The 19,995-nt window shown below is 30.8% G+C and overlaps 1 protein-coding gene across 2 annotated transcripts in view; it reads right to left on the bottom strand.

Annotated features, from left to right (window-relative positions):
• The window catches only part of SEMA3D (semaphorin 3D), a 171,679-nt gene that overhangs the window by 108,481 nt on the left and 43,203 nt on the right, over positions 1 to 19,995 (bottom strand). The window contains exons 2-3 of one of the 2 annotated variants that reach the window (XM_039878233.1): positions 13,196 to 13,273; positions 3,593 to 3,781 (exon numbers count right to left, since the gene is read on the bottom strand). In XM_039878233.1, coding sequence (XP_039734167.1) covers positions 3,593 to 3,743 — 151 coding nt within the window. In that variant the 5' untranslated portion in view covers positions 3,744 to 3,781; positions 13,196 to 13,273. The remainder of the gene's footprint in view (positions 1 to 3,592; positions 3,782 to 13,195; positions 13,274 to 19,995) is intronic. The other variant, XM_039878231.1, reaches the window with a different exon arrangement.

The following is a 19,995-nucleotide window of genomic DNA, read 5'->3' as shown; positions in this document are numbered from 1 at the left end:
AAGAAAGGTTAAAAAATGAAAAAATTAAAAAGATAAAAAAACTATAATTAATCTGAGATAAATCTTTGTATATCGGTTAACTTTCATTTTCTCTTCCCTTTTCAAAGTTTTTGTCCATTTCCTCTCTAGGTATATTACCTATCCTTTCTTCTGAAGTTTTCCAAACAAATAACATTGCAGACACTAATGATTCCTAGGTATAAATATCTTCAACCCATGTAAGTTCTTTAGTGATAACTGTGAGATAGAAAATATTCACACTATTACAATATTGAAGCAGGTCATCTCTCAAAAATTATTTTTACTACAGATGTAGAATAATTGTACATGTTGCTGTGAAAATCCCAACTTGTAGGGATACACACACACACACACACATATAATCACAAAATCTAAAAATATAGAACATCCAATCTCCAAGGTTCCTTACTTGTTACTCAAGAAACAGATTTAATACGAACAAATGTGCAAGAATTCAAAATATGCAACTGAAGAGAAATCTCTTTATACAACAATAAAATCAAACAAGCTCCTGTGGATTTAGAGGTTCAAAACTAAGTCTTTATCAAAGAGCATTCTTTGGATAAAATTGTTATTACATTTCTGTTGGCCTTTAAGAAATCCCTCAAAATAATCTTGCAGCTGTTCAAAGTAGCTGGCTGCGTCTCTGGTGAGCACCTAAGGAAGCATGAATTGTGGAAGGCAAAGAAAACAAAGCTGATTTTGTGCCCATAAAAATTAGTTTTATTGCAAACAAAATTAATTTTTCATTTTGACTGATTTTTCTAACCTCACATTCTTTCAGTGTTTTAGTGCCCAAGGACAAAATTTTAGACTCCCTCAAAACTACCCAAGTATAGGTAGTTCTAGCTGACCTGAATTCATTAGAGTCATATGAGAAAGAAAGAAAATGCCAAGGAAGAGTTATGATTATTACTTCAAAATTAGGACGGTGGTATACAAGCAATTTTCCTCACCAAACTCAAAATTAGCAGTAATTCTTGTCATAACTTTGTCTATTCAGGAATAGGCCACTTTTAAAAAGTAGAAAGTCAAAATTTGAACTACTTCCCTTCTAAACTCTCAGATGTGAAACAGAAGAAGTGGTTAGGAAAACTGTTGAAACTCTTGAAAGTAGATGGGAAATGTAGAGTTCATAGTGCTGAACTGATGATTTTCAAAGAGAGGACTCCACATTCTTTAAAATGGAAAAAGGAGTGATCCATAAGAGTGTGAGGCTGCTGTGTCTGTTGAGGGTGGGTTGGGAGGAGATTTCCACAATTGTTACTCTGCATTGAATCTTTGTTACTGCTTATCAGCCTTTGATATGCAGATAGCTTACATTTAGATTAAAAATTTAAAATGATATAACATTTAAAAAGTATACTGAGTATAAAAAGCCATCAAAAGAATAGTTCTTTTTGTATTTAATCCAACACTTATAACAGTTTTCCTTTTTATATAAGCACTAGATGCTAAGAAGAGTAAGAATGTATAGAGAGATAACTAAGATGATTTTGAACTCCTGCAAGGTTAATTCCAAGCCTAAAAAATATATTCAACAAAAAAACCTTCTAACTAAGAATAAACTAGTAGCAGCTATATGGAATTAATGTTTCCTTATTTTAAGGATAATTTGTTGTTTTCAAATGATCAGCTTACCACATTTGATTTAACATTTTACAATCACTGGAATGAAATTTTGATTATGAACACAATTTATCACAGTGATGATTTACTTTTTTTCTCGTAAATTTATCAAGGGACATAAAACCTCATAAATCTGTAAACCTCTTTCAGCTACCCAGTGATCTTAAACAGATCATGTAGTCTTTCAACTCCATTTAAATTTGACAATTGAAAATCATATAATCAGTTAGTCAAATATCAATCAGCATAATGCTTCTGTAAACTTTAAAGTTCACCCTGATTGGTAAATGCCTCAGGACAGAACTACTTAAGTCAAGAGTCTGAGAAAAAGCACTAGGCACCCAGGTTCTATGCAGCACAAAACTTACTCAGGAGCTGAGCCATGAACTAATTTGAGATGTTGGCAAATTTCTCAATTTTCAGCACCTCAGTATCTTCATATATAGAAAAGGAATGATAACAGAAAAGGTGGTGGTGAGGATAAAACGATATGATTCACACACAGTCCTTATACTAATTTCTTGCTCATAATGAATCAACATTTACTGATTATTAACTATTATTAAAGTTTCTTTGCAAGTCTGATTTATTTTGCATTGTTCACCCATATCGATGCAATATTCTTGTGTTATTCACTATATAATAGAAACCAAATAGAGTTCCTTTTTTTCCTCCCTTTAATTTCTTTATTTTCAACTTTCTATATATTTTTATTTTTTTAATATTTATTTTCTGTTCCATTCTAAATATAATTTTAAATACCAGCAAATAAACAAATATGATATATACAATACGATGGGCTCTGAAAAATCCATATACTTGGGTCATCCACATCTCTATCAGGACAGAGAGCATTTCCATAATCCCAGAAAGTTTTCTCTCTCTTCCCTTTCTAGTCAATCCACCCTAAACAACACAAAAGCAATTTTCTAATTCTTTTTTTAAACCATAGTTTACATGCTCTAGAAACTATAGAAGAATATAAAAACTCAAAAATAGTATGTTTAATTCATGAGATGTAAATTCCAAACAAATACAAACATACAAAATATGTAATGGGTATGTATAATATGCTAATTCCACTTCCACTTACATTTGACATCAAATTAACTTTTATTATTGATATTTGATTTGAATAAAAAATAAGCTATCTCAAAGATCAGAGGATATCAAAACTGCCAGCATAATTTTTATCCGATATGTTAAGAATAAAGGAGTCTGAGTCCCCTGCATTCTTCACATTATTTAAGTATTAAAGAAGTCAAGGGTATATCATAGAAAAGAAAACAAAAGAAATAAATCTTTGAGCATGAAACTTGGCACTCTTGTCTACTTTCTCTCTTTTTCAGATATATACATATTACAAATACACATATATGTATTATACATACATGTACACAAGATGATTAAATATAACTCGTTAACTTTGCCATTATATCAATTTAAACATTTAAAAACAATCATCTTAGCAAACTAAACCTTTCACATTGCCCTTTTAAAATAATAAAACACGTATATGCTTGAGATGTTAAAGGTATTTTAGGGTGTTAATTTTTTGAAGATACCTTACTGTTTTAAAAAAATCCCCTCTAGGGATAAACTAATTAGAAGCAACTATATGTAATTAATGTGATTTTCATTGTTTAGGGATTGATTTGTTTTATAGCCATACTGATTTTAACTTGAAGACCATAATTTCCTAATTTTACTAATCAGTAGTTGATCATTGTAAATAATAGGGTGAAAAGTGTACGTACATGAACAGCTTTGGCATCAATTTTCCTCACAAAAATAATAAATAATTGATTGGGCTTTGTGTTCTATAATAATATTTTTATTAACTGATGCCAATACTATAAACATTTCAGTGAAGTCAGCATGACTTTATAAATAAAAGAAATAGTAATCAAAAGGACAATTTAAAAAACATTTACACATTTACCTTTGTAGCTTAGCTTGAGTCGTGGAATATTTTGCTTAGAAGTTCCAATGACCGGAAGAAAGAACACGGGCATGCTTAGCACCGTCAAGGCATGAAAAAGGTAAAAATAGTAGCTTCTGGACTTTGTTCTCTCATCTTTATTAGCATTCATGATGAAAACAATGTTCTCTTTGAAACACTAGTAACAATCTAAAAATAAGAAAAGACCAATTAATATAACAAGCAGCTTGCATATTTTCTTATACTTGATAAATTATAAATTTATGCATGTGTATAGATTTTAAAAAATAACTGCTCCTTCTCTCTTGTTTTGCTCGTACAAATTTTTACAAGGAAAATGAATCAGAATTGAGTAATAAAATTCAAGTCTGTCTTTACTCAGTTGTGGAGATCAGTGAAAAAATTAAAATCAACAATTGATGTTAACTAGCATCTTTATCTAATAAAGATTGTTTATGCAAATGTAGAAGAAACCAATTCTTTCCATAACTTGATGAATTCTTTGATCAGATAAAAATACTGATAGAATCCTACCTTTTCCCCATATCATCCCCAAAGGAAAAGATCCCCAAGCAAAAACAAAACAAAAGTTGTCATTTTGTGGGAGCTCTTCCCTTGCTTCGGACTTAAAAGATATTTAAAAGTCTATCTAAAATTAGAAAATTTGGACATGATCAATTCAGGGCTACCAGTACAAATTTTAGGCCTGGGACAAATACAATCTTATCCCATACTAATCTACACAGGGCAGTACTGAATTTAAAAAAAAAAAAAAAAAAAGCCTATAAAAGAAAGATGTTATAAGAGGGAGAAGATAGTTATCTGGTTACCATAAATAAGCTGCCTTGGTTGTCTTTGCTAAGACATAGAATAAATCAAAATTCACATTTCAAACTAATCCTGATAATAATAATTACAAATACCTTCATTGAAGATTTATATATATATAAGATACTTATTTAAAAGTTCTTATATAAATTTAATGACTTAATGCTATCAAATTAATTAAATAAGGAGGCCATTAGGCTGATGTAGCTCTAATGCGTGGTGGCCTATATTAGCAAACCTAAATCTAAGCCTGTAAATGCCTCGAAGTTATAAACTCAAAACATTAAAGAAAACCAACCACAAAAAGCTATCTATGCTTTAAGCTATAACCAATCAAATAAGTTCCTTTCTTTGCTTCTGCACTTTTTTTATACAAGTCTTTTCCCTGACTCTTGATGGTGGAGTGCTCCTAACCACCTCCAGTTTGGCATTGCCCAATTCAAATTGACTTTTACTCAAATAAACCCAAACATTTTTAAATGCCTCCTTTTATTTCTAATCAATGCCAGTGACAGCCAAGAAAGATAGGTAATTATTTCACAAATGAGGAAACTGAGGTAGGAGTTAAATAGTTTTCTGAGTGTCACATGGCAAATAAGAGATGGATTAAAACATTCGTTCTGGACTTTAACTAGAGTTGGCCTTCTAAACCCCTAAGTATTTGGGTGAAATCAAGTGATCTATCTCTTGATGCAGTCCTTCAACTTCTCTTTCCTCTCCACAAAGTTACTGTTGTTTATCTAAGAAATACCCACAGAAAGGCTCTGCTATGCCTACTTCCAGGAAAAAATATATATATAAAGATTATGCTTTAAGTAATTTTCTAACTATTTAATATCAAAATAAATATGTCTATGTAGTTTAATTTTACGAGACAGTCTACTACTGAATTTTTCTTTTGGAAAAATCAACTCTTTACTAAAACGTCTCACAGACTGAATATTAAGGTTCCATGTACCTTAAGTTTCAGAAGTTAAAATCAATCTGGGAAAGTGAAATAAAATGAAACATAGGGATGTATTATTTATTTTTATATATGACAAACATTTTAAAGATAGACTACAAATTTTATGTTGCTTTCTCATGAAATGTTGAACATGAACGCTTAATACATTATATTCTCTCAATTATTTCAATTATCTTCAAAGATACCTGTAGGAAATACCAAACCATTGTCTTGTGTGTAATCTATGTATATTTAATTCTTTGATTTACAAGATTATTATAAATATAAATATCATGTTGATTTAGATGTTAATTTAAGGATATTTATTAAATATGCCACATATCACATATTTTATTCATATTGCATGACATTTCTGATGATTTCACCTAATTTGATATATTTGGGAGGAAACAGAAATGCATTTCTAATCAAAAGGATTTTTATCTTCAGGAGCTCTTTATGAAAATTTGTTTTTAAAATTTCAATACTACATATTTTAATATAAAACACTAATAAAGTCTTTATTTAAATAACATTTAAAACAAACTGTTAAAAAATAAATTGCATTTATTTTAATTAACCTAATTAGCTAATTAATAAATTAGCCTAGTAGGACAACCTGTTTATGCTATTGCCAGAACACAGTCTCTTTATCTTGTCTACAGAAAAGTTAACAGGATTAACTTTAAATTATGTGAGTTGTGAATTATTCAATCTCTTAAAACATGTATCCTTGTAACTTTTCAATTTAACATTTACACTAGTAAAATAAATGCATTCTTTGACTTCTGGATTCTCCTTAAAAACATACTACTTATATGTAAATAAGAATGAATGTATGTATGTATATGTGTGTGTGTGTGTGTGTGTGTGTATATATATATACACACATACACACACACATATGTATATATATACACATATATATACACACATGTATATATATATATACATATATATATACACACACACATATATATACATATGTATATATATAGCCATTAACACCATAGCTAAACCCCAATCATTTATTAAAGTGAGAAGAAAGATAAGATTCTTTTCTGAAAGAAGTGGTTGATTATATGCAAATGATTAAAGTACCATAAAATAATTCTTAAAATTGAGATATTTAAGAGATGTTATAAAAAACAGCTCAGAGGAGTACCACATAGGTTTAAGCAAGACAAAAATAGTTTCATAGAGAACAGATAAAGAATTATATAAAGCAAAAAGACACAGTTCAAGAAAACAGTGAAACCTAAGTTAAGGGTTCCTGAAAAGCTAAAAGCATGATAGACTTGGTTAGCTTGCTATGAGGTGAAAGCAGGAGTGTGGCATAATCTAGTAGGGTAGAAAAGATACCAAAGAAAAACTTGACTTAACTCTTAAATGTGCCTCACGTCTGTTCTGGTACCTAATATATTGACACAAACCACGCTGTTACTCCACACTGCCTTTGGTATCAGATCATGTATGCTGCTTCCATCCATATTCACCAGATTTCTCTAATCTTGTTTGCCTATTCTTTTCATTTTTCTCTATATCCACACATTAGCAGAACATTGGTATCTGACTGTAGCAGATCCACAGCCTTGCCATATAAACATGTATTCTTCCACTTACTCATACCCTCTGAAAAAAAGTGAAAGGGAAACTGGCAAGCTGAATGTAGAGATTAAGTATATATTAAATTTCTCATTAGGCTTATTTTTTCTGAACCTCTCTGGACATGTGAAGTTCTTTTTTTCATGACATGTAACAATGCATGTAATGTGAATATATGTTATACTCAGAGGCAAAAGAGAAGAAACTTTCCATGTGTTCCTTTTATTAGCAATAATGACCTCAGTACAGGGCATTTCCTGGGAATTAATGGCCAGTTGGGGTTAATGGCCCTTGGCTACGTATTGAGATATCTACTCCTCCAACTGGTCATTAATCGCTACGACATGCCCTGTGCCTCTAACACGATAAGTTAAGAAGATTGATGTTTTGGTTTTCAATGAACAGTAGTCATACTGTTCCTTGTAACCCAACTCTTAATATTCTTAAATAAGTTAAAAATCAAAGCATTGCTTTCCTTGTTACTATGACATTCTGATAAGTACCTACACGTGCTGAAACATATACTAAGAGTGAGAGACAAAATAGAACAAAAATCTCAAACCGGCTGGAACTTTTTTTAACTTTAAATATTTTTCAACTATAAAACATTCACTCTCTAAAACCTACTGCTCCTGATTCTTTGTTTTTCTTCTCAACAATCCTTTGAATTCAATAATCTTTTAATTGAGATAATTTATGAGTTAGATGTATTGCCAACAACCTCTCCACTAATCTATTGATAGTTTGCTATCTTCCTGTGCATGTTTGTGCGCATGTGTGTCTGTGTGTGTTTTGTGTATTAACAAGTGTGTGTGTCCTGCATCTGAAAGGAATTATAGAGAGAAGTAGGTGTGATTTAACCTAAAGTGGGTGGATTTAGTGAATTGCATAGGTTATACTGCATGCTACTGTCTGTAACAAGCTCGACCTGGAGCCAATTAACTGCATGTAATCTATTCCAGATGTTCACTGGGACAAACAGCACTCTTGGGGATCTTCAGATGTGGAGCCAATAGGGAGTGTTCTGATTATGAGAGATTTTTACACTGTTCCACTAAATCAGAAATCCAAATGCATAATCTAACACTCAAGAAGGCCTTGTGCCATTTCCCAAAGGAATATAGAGTCCAGAACTTACTAGATGGATGGTAACTTGTCAAAAATATTATTTGAGGAGCAAGGGATATAAAATTTTATATGTGAACTTCATTGGCAAACCTATTTATTTATAACCATTTGTTTCAAAAGGCATTAAGGCAAGATAATGTATAATCATAGTGAAAAAGTAGATTCTCTACATAGAACAAGAATTAAAATACACAATAAGTCTTCACTCATAAAACCTTGAACATTTAGATTTAGGATTCTTTCTAGAGTGCGTGTGTGTTTGTGTGTGTGTGCGCGCATGCATGTGTGCGTGCACATATGTGTGTGTGGTGGGGGGGTTTGGGGAAAGGATGAAAATAACCTTTGGTCTTTTAATTTATAAAGAACTACTTGTTCTTCATAACTTTGTGGTGCACATAGATTCACTTGAGAATTTTTTTAAACTCAAGATTCAAGGAGATATGACTATATTCAAATTAAAAATACTAATATCTGTATAAACTCATTTTGGCCTAATTATAGCTCATAGTTTCGAATTATTGTTTGATTAGATCATTTTCCTATTGGATATACAAGACAATTATCAGTAACATTACTTCATGGCATAAATATGGACAAGAAACCAAATAGAAATTATAGAAGAAACTTGAGAGCCAGAGTAAATATAGGCAAACAAAGAGAAGCTATATATCCCACTGATTGAGTGCAGTGATATCAAAGCAGAATGCAAGTGGTATGTATGAAGGTCCAGCAGGATAGAGCATGGAATGCTAAAACTTTCATATACATTTATCTTATCTCATCCTTTCTAAATATTTCTTTATATGTGTTCTAACATACCTAATATCTTACTACTTTGTACAGTTAGGGGTATGCAATCACTGCTCAAGTGTACAGTACAATTACCAATGAGTAGGATTTATAGGGCAGCAATTTTTGGTTGGAAAATTTTAACTGTCCATTAATGGACTTCATTGCTTTCATATGTCATGAATTCCTCATCAATTGACATATTCCCATGGAGCGTGGAATATCATCTGATTTTTCAGATATCTTAAGGAAGACATATTTAATTAAATGTTAATCTATTTCCTAACATCTTTAAAATAATAGCCAGCGATATTTCACTACATACCAAACTAAATATGAACATCATCAGTAATCAGTTGTCAGTAACTCTTTGTCAGTAAAAATAAATCACACTAGTTACATTTTTATTTTGCAGTGGTCTAAACACAACATTTACATTCCTAAAATACATGGAAAGTATATCATTGTGTAAATACCTGCTCAGCAAAACATTACTGTTACATATTGTTTGAGTTTGCATGCCTTATAGCCTTGTACTTATAGCCAGATAAAATTCTGCAGGATCTCTGATGAATCTATATCAATAGAAAATAATGTAACAGAGATTTCAGAAGATACATGTGTAATCTATTAGATTTAATATTGTGGATCGCATTTTTTCCTGAACATAAGAGTAACAACAAAACAATACTTAATGTTGTAAAGAGGACCTAAAGAAACCAAGTCTCCAAGGGCCAAACTGCTCAAATAGTTTACATTTACAAAATAATAATAATAATAAATCACTGTAAATAATTTTATTGCTACTCAGTCTCCTTATCCTAAATATCATATCAATTTGCTACTCCAAGTAGAGCACTGATAGCTACCAATTTGTAGATCAGAGAAAGTACCAATAATATAATTATAGTTGGTCTCTCTCTAAATTTAATTAATGCGCAATTCAAAGATTCAGTATTTTTCCTTTCAAATTCTCACACTCTAGAAAGCATTTTAACTCATGCACCTTTTCGTGACCAAGACAAATCTTATTCCTCACCCTTTGGCATCCTTATATGCTTTTTGAGAATTATAGAATTTTTTAGACATCATATGGAAACATTTATGGAATTATAGAAATTTGTCAAATTTTAAGGTTTGCCTTTTGTATTCAAAGTAGAAATGCATATTAAGGTGATTGCTTTTTGAAATGTAACACCCTCCACCTCAAATATTCTGATATGTGCCCCCTACTGTTTAAAGAGTTGTTTTTGTTTGTTTGCTTATAAGTACAAAATTGAATGAAGCAGATTAGAAATTACTGTAATTAAGAAGAAAAAACAAAGTTAAATTTGTCAAAAGTTAAAATTTAAAACCCAGTTTCTGGGATGCATGCCTTGCAAAAGTTTAGTTGCTACATGTGGACAATATCGTCCCCATATCGGACAATGAGATACAGAGCACTGTCCCCCCTGCAAATGTTTTATTAGTGCCAGAGGGAGACTGGAAAGAGCCCATAGTCATGGCAACTTTGTTGAGAGCCCTTCTCCATCACCAAACACATTCCCTGGACAATGTGGAGCCCATGGCATGCATTTCACCTGTCTCTCCCGCCATGGGACATTCCTCACCTATATTGCATTGCAGAAAGAGTTCTGTGCTTATGGTCACCTGACCTTGTGTTTGATCCTGGCAAAGGGACCTTAACAAGTGATGTACTTTCTCTTTGCCTCAGTTTCCTCATCTGCCAAGATCAAAACCATTGAGTGCAAAAAGAAAAAAAAAAAGGAAAAAGAAAAGAAATGCTAATGGATTGGAATAATTGCCAATGAAGCATTTTGAATCAAGATGAAAACCATTACTATACATCATTATCACTAGAAATATACACAACAATCATTAAAAAACTATTACTGCTAAAAGTGCTGGATATTTTTTTATTTGTTGATTAAAGCAGCCTTGTTCAGAGTCATCAGTTATTGAATTCATATGCTAAAAATAAATAAAATAACATTAATTACTTTTATATTTAGTCATATTAAATTGTTATTTTATTTATTTAATTTTTAGTAGCTGGATTGAGTCAAATATCATGAAATTCATCTCTAATATGAAGACAGGGTTCCTAAATTTTACATATGGCACTAGGTTCCATTCACACGCTGCCTACTTTTAATTCCAGATAGTGTTATATTTATGAAGTGAATTATTTAAACTCTTCTTCATATGCAAATGGAATGCCTCACCTTGCTAGAAATGTTTATTTTCCTAAGATGTTTCATTAAACAGTGAAGAAATAAACAAATAGTGTTAAAATGTTTAGCACATCTTTTTCCTTTAATAAAAAATAAGGCTACATAAGAGTCATTTAACTTATCATGTGTTTTGATCTCAAAAGTACATGCATTCCTGGAGAATTTATGTGAATATGAAGTTCAAGGTCACATTTTTCCTGCTATGTGCTGTTTTTTAGATGAAGAAGTTTGCTATTAAATATTGGTGTTGCTGGTAGATTTGATTGGATTTCTTGGTTTATTTTAAAATTATTAGGAGTTTTAAAGACAATCCTTATAATTGGTCTATATTCTGTCTTAAAAACATGCTCTTCTTAATTTATTATTATTTATTAGTTTTAAATAGTTACAACTCTAACATTCTAAATTAAATAATGTGGACACATGTTATAATTTAGATTTAGTATAGGAACTTATTTAAATACTATTTCCTATACAAAAGTGGTTTTGTATAATAGGTTAATATCAGTTTTACAAATTGGCAACTTATAATTTCCATATATTATTCTAGAGGATATGATGCATTCCCTCATTCATAGCCCTATAAAGTTTCCAAGTGCACAGTTATTTCTGCTGTTACAAAAACCATGGGGCCACTAAGTTAGTTTGCATTTAGACTCATACATCTTATCATTGAAGAGTCAATTTTTAAAAAGACGTTAAATTCATTTATTGCCCACATTAGCAGAAATGTTAAATACATATTATAAAATCTGGGAAAACCTTTATTAGACATATAACTTAATGTAACTTAAATTAATAACTAAATGTGTATTTCAGGAAAGAAAGTTTAAATCTTGGCTCTTTACCAAAACTTCACTCAGTTTTGATAATAATGACATTCTTAAGAGTTATAAGGAATAAAAGAGAGAGGGGCTTTTCAATAATAAACACCTAGTTAATTCTTATTTTATTATTGTTATGAAGGAAGTGACGTAATTGTATCTAGAGTGCTTCCAATGCTACTCATTTAAATTGAATCATGTAATTTTTCAAGAAAGGGAAATAACTAAATACCCAATAAAATAATAGCTTCATGTAAACCCTTAAAGTAAAAATAGATAAACTTGGTGACTATGTATAATATTTGATTTGAGATTTTTACTTGTATTAAAAAAATTTTAAAAAATTAGATTTCTCTCTCTTTTCTTTTTTTCCAAATAGAAAACTAACCCTACAGGAGGAAAATAGGGAATTTATATGACCTCTGGGCTATGCGTAATTGAAGAATATAGTATATTCAATGGTGTATTCAAAATATAGTAATGTCAAAAGTCTATAATTCAATATATCCTTTGTATTGGATCTTAATACATTATATACATACTTTTTAAAATTATTATGCCTCTATCCATCTATTCTATTTATTTCAGTGTAGTAGCATTTTCCATTTTCGCCTCTTGCCTTTATTTTTAGAATGGGTATAAAGATCTTTTATGAACTCTTCTTAAAGTTCTTTGTTTTTTACTTTCTTTAAACAAATGATGGTGCTAAACACGAAGCCACTTTAAGAAGTTTACATACTTTTATATGTTGCTGATATATGCTTTATACTTTGACATATGTATAGGATTACTTTAAACAGTTAAAATCATTTTCCTGCATGAAACAAATAATCACATTTAAAAACAGTTATATTTTATCCAAGATCAATTTTTACAAATAATTTTACTTATATTAAAATTGCCATTTTGTTATAAAGTATATATATAAATTCATACCAACTTACAAAACATGGTTGATTTAACTTCATTATTAACACCTTATAATTACATATCATAACATAGCAAAACTTTGATATATAGTAGGAGCTCAAAAATAATTTTGTTTATTGTTTATAATAAACCAGAAAACAGAGAAGCAATATCTAATGACTGAAAGTATGGCAAAATTAGATATTATATTAATATTCATTAGATTTAGGTAAGTTAAAAAAAGAAAACAACTTTTGTTTACATTTAAATCACTTTAGATCTGTAAACATGCCAAGAATTATTTATAACAGTTTTCGAAATGTCTGTATTTATAGCATACCAAAGATTCGAGATCGTCTCTCCCACAGATCCAAAGAACTATTGTAACCTCGTAGAACATCTTAAGTATCTGCTAGCCCTAAGGTAGAATATCAAAAGCACATATTAAAAACTCCTTCTATATTTGATAACTACTCAAATACATAGTTGCATAAGTATTTAATGTTTATATAACATGAGCTTTAGTGAAATAAAAATGAATATTTCAATTCATGTTTATTAGAAACTAATAAAATTAAAAATAAATATGACGATGTATTGTATAATGCCAAATAGTATTATTGTAAAATGATTAGTTTTATAATTAATACAAGTTTTAAACTTTATACATATCGTCATATGAAAATGTATTTTAAAGTATGACACTATAACACTTTCAGAAACACTATTATATACATTAGATATGCAATACAGAAGCAAGGCGTAGACTGTGTTACAGAGTTTATGGGTAAAGCTGAATTAATCCCTCTTACTTACCCTTCTTAAAACATGTAAGAGAGTAGTTCTTGGACTCGCACATTTGTATTTAAAAAGGAATTTGCAATCGCACAGTGCATGAGCAATATGCCTGTGTAAAAAATGGACTGGGGTGCTGTCTTATGAAATGTAACGGAAAAAGGATGTACCAGAAATTTCAACTTCTTTACTTCATGCAGCCCCATTTCTAAATACCGTTCTGGTCTTCCTTATGTATATATATTTTGCCTTTTCTTGGGGGGGAAGGGGTGACTGCACGATTGCTCTGTTGAAGCCATGTGCTGAATATTTATTTAGCTATCCAATATCCCTTTTCACTCTCATCATCATCCTCCTTATCTAGTTCCCTATCTACTAGTATGAGAGTTGTTGTTTGTTTGTTTGTTTTGTCTTTTTTAGATGTAATTGACATATAACTGTGTAAATTTAAACAGTTTCTGAACTGTGTTTAATCCCATCCTCATAGCTTCAGCTATATCTGAAAAACTGGATTTAAATGGCAATCTCAAATCTTTTTGTCTCACTTAAGCAGGAGATTCCTGAGTTGAGCACAAAGTTATAGGTGCGCATTTCTCCATTTTTTTTTAAAATGTATTTCTCTCTTAGAGAAAATGTCATAAATATCACATTCTATTCGACCTCTGAAGTGGACTCAAGAGTGAATCTAACACTGAAGTCTGGATTTTAAAATACAGAATTCACCTTAGATAATCTCTCAAAATCCTCAATAATTGAATTCATTTACTTTTACCATGTGTTAACAGCAACCAGGAAAAAAGTATTGTATCTCCCAGGGGTAAAAGCCCTGGCTAAGAGATAGGGTTGTAATCTCTGTTTTACTATTATTAGCTTTATGCCCTGAGAGAATTCATTTAATTTCATTGAATCTAGTTTTCTCATCTATAAAATATGATTATTAGTTCTTATCTAATATGATTGCTACAAGAATAAAATAACTCATGGAAAGCACTTAATATCTTGTTTAATACATACCTAACTCTCAAAAAATGTTAGCTTAAAGGTCTTCCATTTTTGCATGGACTTTGAGAACAATTATTTTTCCAAAGATGAAGAGAATATGAAACTTGAAAGAAAAACTGGACACTCCCATGTTCTTTTATCATGCTTACAAATGTGTTTGTATAATTTGGCATTAAAGTTCCCAACCTTCATTCTATAATTTATTTTTTCCTTAATGCACTATTAGGTAAGATCTCTATTGCAATAATAATAATACATTATTTTCTCTGAAATTCCAATTTGTTGAGTCCATCTGTATTGCTAAAATGAAATCCTAAACAAAAGAACACATTTAATCCTGTTATTGGATATGAAAATTGTTAGAAAATTAAAATTTTAAAAGAGTAAAAAGGAAATGTATTTATTTTAGAATATTCAACTTGGGTTACTAAATATGTTTGAACAAAAAGTGTATGAAGGAGGTCTTAGAACCAATTTAATATTTAGAAACAATTTAGACAGTAAGCCAACCAAAGTTACTTCTGAAAGCTTATCTGGATATTATAAGAGCCAAAAGAGTTTATATAAATGAAGAACTTTAACTTTAATTGTAACTGCTGCACTTTTTCAGAGTATTCAAAACAATAATCTTTTATAGGACAGTAAAATCACAGTTTAAAAAAAACTGTCCCAAATAATATTTAGACCATTGCCTACATCTTACAAGATTTACATTTGTACCTTCCCGAACAAAAGTGATCTCCATCTGTGGATGTATATACTTCTTTTAAGCCACAGGAAGGCAAGGTGAATTGATCACATTCATTATTGTATCTCTAAAGCCTAACACGGTGCCTAGTACAGAATAGGAGATGAGCATATATTTGTTGAATAAAAGAAGTAGTCAATCTCCTCCTCCTCTTTCCATGATTGGCCCACCTGTTGGTATATGGTGACGAAGTAGTCAAAATCTTTATTTTTTATCCCTGTGTGTGATATCATGAAGACAGGAAAAACTTTTGCAGCCACAAGACTACCAGAAACATAAAGGAACTTTGGGATTGAACTGGAATAACCCATGGCTGCTACAAAGATTCATACCCAAAGAAAAATATAAGAAGTAACTGAGTGGGTCAAGGAGAATTTTGGTATTGCTAGGTATCTTTTTTCAAGAGTTTTCAGAATCACAGTTTTCTCTAACTTCACTTGAGAATGTTACAGAAAGCCCCTCTATGTAGAGAGGGATCATGAAACAGTGAAGAATTTGAAATCTGGAGTCAGGTGACCCTGGGTATAAATTCCAGTTTTATCATCTTCTGACAAGCATTTCTTCAAAATTTAGAAAATAATTTCAACTTTATTATGTTATTCAATTAGAAATAATATACGTTAAAATCCCTGTCCACATAGTAACTGTAAAATAAACATTGGCCATTGTGATGATTATCCCTTATTACAAATTAGGATAGTTCCATTCTCTCAACTGGATGTGGTCTGCCAAAGAATCCTATTGGTACCTATGATTTGGTAGTGAGCAAATGCTCATTAGCAAGTTAGAAAATTCTGTTGTTTTCCCACATCATAGCCCCATTGTCTCAGTCGAAAATTTTTTTAAAAGAAGATATTTTAATGTGATTCTTACTGCCCCCTTATACTTCCTCTTTCTCTCCTTCTATCAATTGTTGAATTGTATCCAGAAGACGAAGCATAAAATCGAACATTAACAGAAATTAAGCACATATTTAAGGATTCATTAAGCACTCCTCTTGTCTTTATAATTCCCACATTTCAAGAACTGCACAGTATGAACCTTTTCCTAAGTAAATGCACATCCAGATTAAAAAAAGATAGAAGAGCAGTGTCTAAGTGATAAAACATGCAAGACACTTAAAGAAAAAAGTAGAGATGTAAAGATCATTGCTGTCTTGGGCAAGAAAGAATGTGAAGCTCAATTGTAATAGTGCATGTATACATCTTCTGGAATGTCAAAGAAGAGCGAAGAATGACTATTGTACAACTTAAACACGCACACATACACACACACACACACACACACATATATATATATAAACATATATATCACAATAAAACTGGAAAAAATTATTAATTATAAAGCAATGAAAAAATAAATTCTTTTATCTAAAAAAATAGTTTTTCAGACATCTCTTCAATAAAACTGTAGTATTGCATTACTCTAATAAAATTAAGAGTTTTCTTTTCAGAAATTATCTTGTGTACTATTTTACTTGTTCACTCAGAAAGGGCTGACTGCCAGGAACTGTGATAAGCATCAATATTAAGTAGTCATGCAACTTTGATTTTTCAAATATTGCCTTTGTTTCATCTAAAACAAGAGTATACACAATCCATGTAGTACAAATTTGTAAATTTATATATTTTAGGAAAATAATTATAATCTGTTAAATAGTATCTAATTATACAATTGTCTACAATACATTTTTTCACTTGAAATACTACAGAAAAGGTAAAATCATTACCATCAGAAGGCAAATTATGCCTTATTACCACTAAAAACAAATTTGCATCAACTGGAAGATGACATTTTCAATTTTTCTATTTATAGTAATTTGTCACACAATTCAAACTATTAAGATCTAACTTTTTAAGTATATATCAGCTTCTCCAGTTATTATTTTATAAAAGATGCAGAGGACGAATCATGTTATAGCAGAAAGAGCATTGTGTTAAAAGCCTAAAGACCTAACATTCTGCTTTGTCTCACACAGGGCATCTTAACTCCAGGGATTTAGTTAACCACCCAGTGTTAGAGTTCTGTTATGTAAATTTAGTATGTTGCTATGTCATTTAGCTAACAGGGATATTATATAGGTCTAGTAATGCTCATACAAATATTTTTTAAATGATTAACAGACAATGTACATGAACCTGTTTGTTGAAAGAGATTAACTTTTTTTATTTAATTCAATTTTGCTTTCTCAAGGAGCAATGTTATTGGATCTTATCTAGTGCAGTCAGATAACAGAAAGCCTACTTTCAGATATATTTTAATTTCTCTTTATCAAATAGAGAATTTACATGTATACCAAAGGTAAAAATGAGAGATTATCTGTTCTTTAACTATCAAACAAGGTTGTCATTAGTGTCAGTGATGCCTTTTAATAATGTACATGTTATTTTATCTCTAGCATTAATTTTTTTCTACTCCAAAATCAAGGCCACTAATGGAGCCTGAGTTGCTATAGCTATTTGGCTGGGTTACTGCAGTTAGTATTCTGGACTCTGCCTGTGTAGACTCCAATCCTGGGAGTGCCTAATGTTTCCAGATTTGTTTTTTTAAAGTGTTTGCTTTCAAAATGCTATCTCTAACTTAAAATATAAACTCTCTAGCTTGGCATTGTCAGTGCCTTCTTTACATAAATCACTTCCTCTCTCTGTTCCTCAATGTGCACTCCCTGTTCCAGTCAAGATGATCAACAAACACATGCCATCCAAGTCACGTCCAAGTCCTTCTCCCTGAGCAAAACAGCCGGCTCTCCCAGACCCAGTCTCATCCATTTCTGGATAAATTCCATTTCTGGATAAATTCCAGGTCAAAACATTCACTCTCTGTCAGGATAACAATGACACACTTTTCCTTACCACATTCACTTACAGTCAAATTATCTTGTATATGGTCTGAATTGTATGCACTTTTACCTCTCCAAAAATACTGAAAGATGCTTAAACACGGAAAATGTATATTCTTTTAAATCTTCCTCAAATGGCCCATAGAAGCTGAATAGGCTCAAAGTAGAAGCCTGATAATTGTTTATTAGATAGGTAAGAAATCAACCAAATATAAAGAGAAAATAATAAAAATATCTGTTCTGACTTATTAAACACTAAATGAATTTTGTGGATACAAGGTTTTATAAACATCGTAAAAGAAATAAACGATATTCTTTAATAACCTAAAAATGACATAAATTTGTGTGATGAAGAACCTGAAAAAATAGAATAATTAGTATAAGAAATTGGAGAGATAGTAGGTTATGCTTTATGAATGCGAGAAAACATTCAGGTATGGATAAAGAAACATCACACTATCAGATGTCTGGGTGCACTGGAACCATTCTTTAATTCAGTTGGATAATTCAGTATCCATTTCTATAACATGTTAGGCCATCAAGAGAGTGATTTGATTTTAAAACAAATTCTCATGTAAATTGATTTTTCAAAAATCTTTCAATGGGTTTATAATTCAGCCTGAAAAAACTCATATTTCAGACAAGATATCTACAGTTACAATTATGATTTACATGTATAGCCACAAAAACACTACTGTGATTTTTAGAAAGGTGTGGTTTGATTGAAAATTTGTAATGAAATAATAATGAAAGAAAAACTTATCTGTTAATAGTACAAATGATGTTTCTTGAGAAGAGTATTTTTTTTAAATTTTTTATTTTATAATGGGAATGGGCTGATCTGGCAGGAAATATTAACTGTCCTCCAGTACTAACATCTCTAATTCACATTAGGAATAGAAATGGATCAGCCCTGAATTTGAGCAAGGCATAAGGTAGAAGCTACATTTTCCCATTCTCTCTTACAGCTGGTGAGACAGGGTCAATATATTCTCATGAATTCAAAGTGCTATGTGTAATGCACTTGACACTTCTTTAAAATAAATTGTTTGCCTCCATTCCCTTTCAAATGGGACAATATGCTTGTAAGTCAGCTGTGGTGACACTCAGGGCAATAAGACTGAAAGTATCTGAGGGTCTAACAGAGTCACTTACTGACCCTGAACCCTTGACTACATCAGCCTTTCTACAAAACAGAGAAACATGCCACTATCTTGTTTGAGCACTGCATTTTGGGGTCTTCATGTAACAAGATAACAACATATATTCATTTTATTAATTATCTTAAAACTGGTTTTAAATATAGATTTAAAACCTATAGATATAAAACCATTGATAGGTTTTGTATCTTCCACTACTTATAATACAATTCATAATAAAATTATGCTTTAAAACAATACAAATGTAGAATGATATTTGCCCTAAAATTATTAGGAAGTCAAATTTTAATATTTCTTTCATGTGATCAGAGAATAAGAATTAGCAGATTTGATTCTCTTTCGCCTTTGTAAAATTCTTACTCTTTTGGTCAAACATATTTTGGAAGTCCTTAATCAATAGCATACTATGTTTTTGTCTTACTTTCAGCATAGAAATGCTATTCTTTTCTTCTCTCTCTCTTTCTTTCTTTCTTTCTTTCTTTCTTTCTTTCTTTCTTTCTTTCTTTCTTTCTTTCTTTCTTTCTTTCTTTTGCTATGGAATTTCACGGGCATGTTCTACAACAGTAAGTACAAAGATAATGCTACTGCTGAAGTTA

The sequence above is a fragment of the Pteropus medius genome, unplaced genomic scaffold, assembly GCF_902729225.1.
Source record: "Pteropus medius unplaced genomic scaffold, Ma_sr-lr_union100, whole genome shotgun sequence".
Lineage (NCBI taxonomy): Eukaryota > Metazoa > Chordata > Mammalia > Chiroptera > Pteropodidae > Pteropus > Pteropus medius.
Note: the sequence above shows the minus strand (reverse complement) of the source record. Positions and strands in the feature narration are given on the sequence as shown.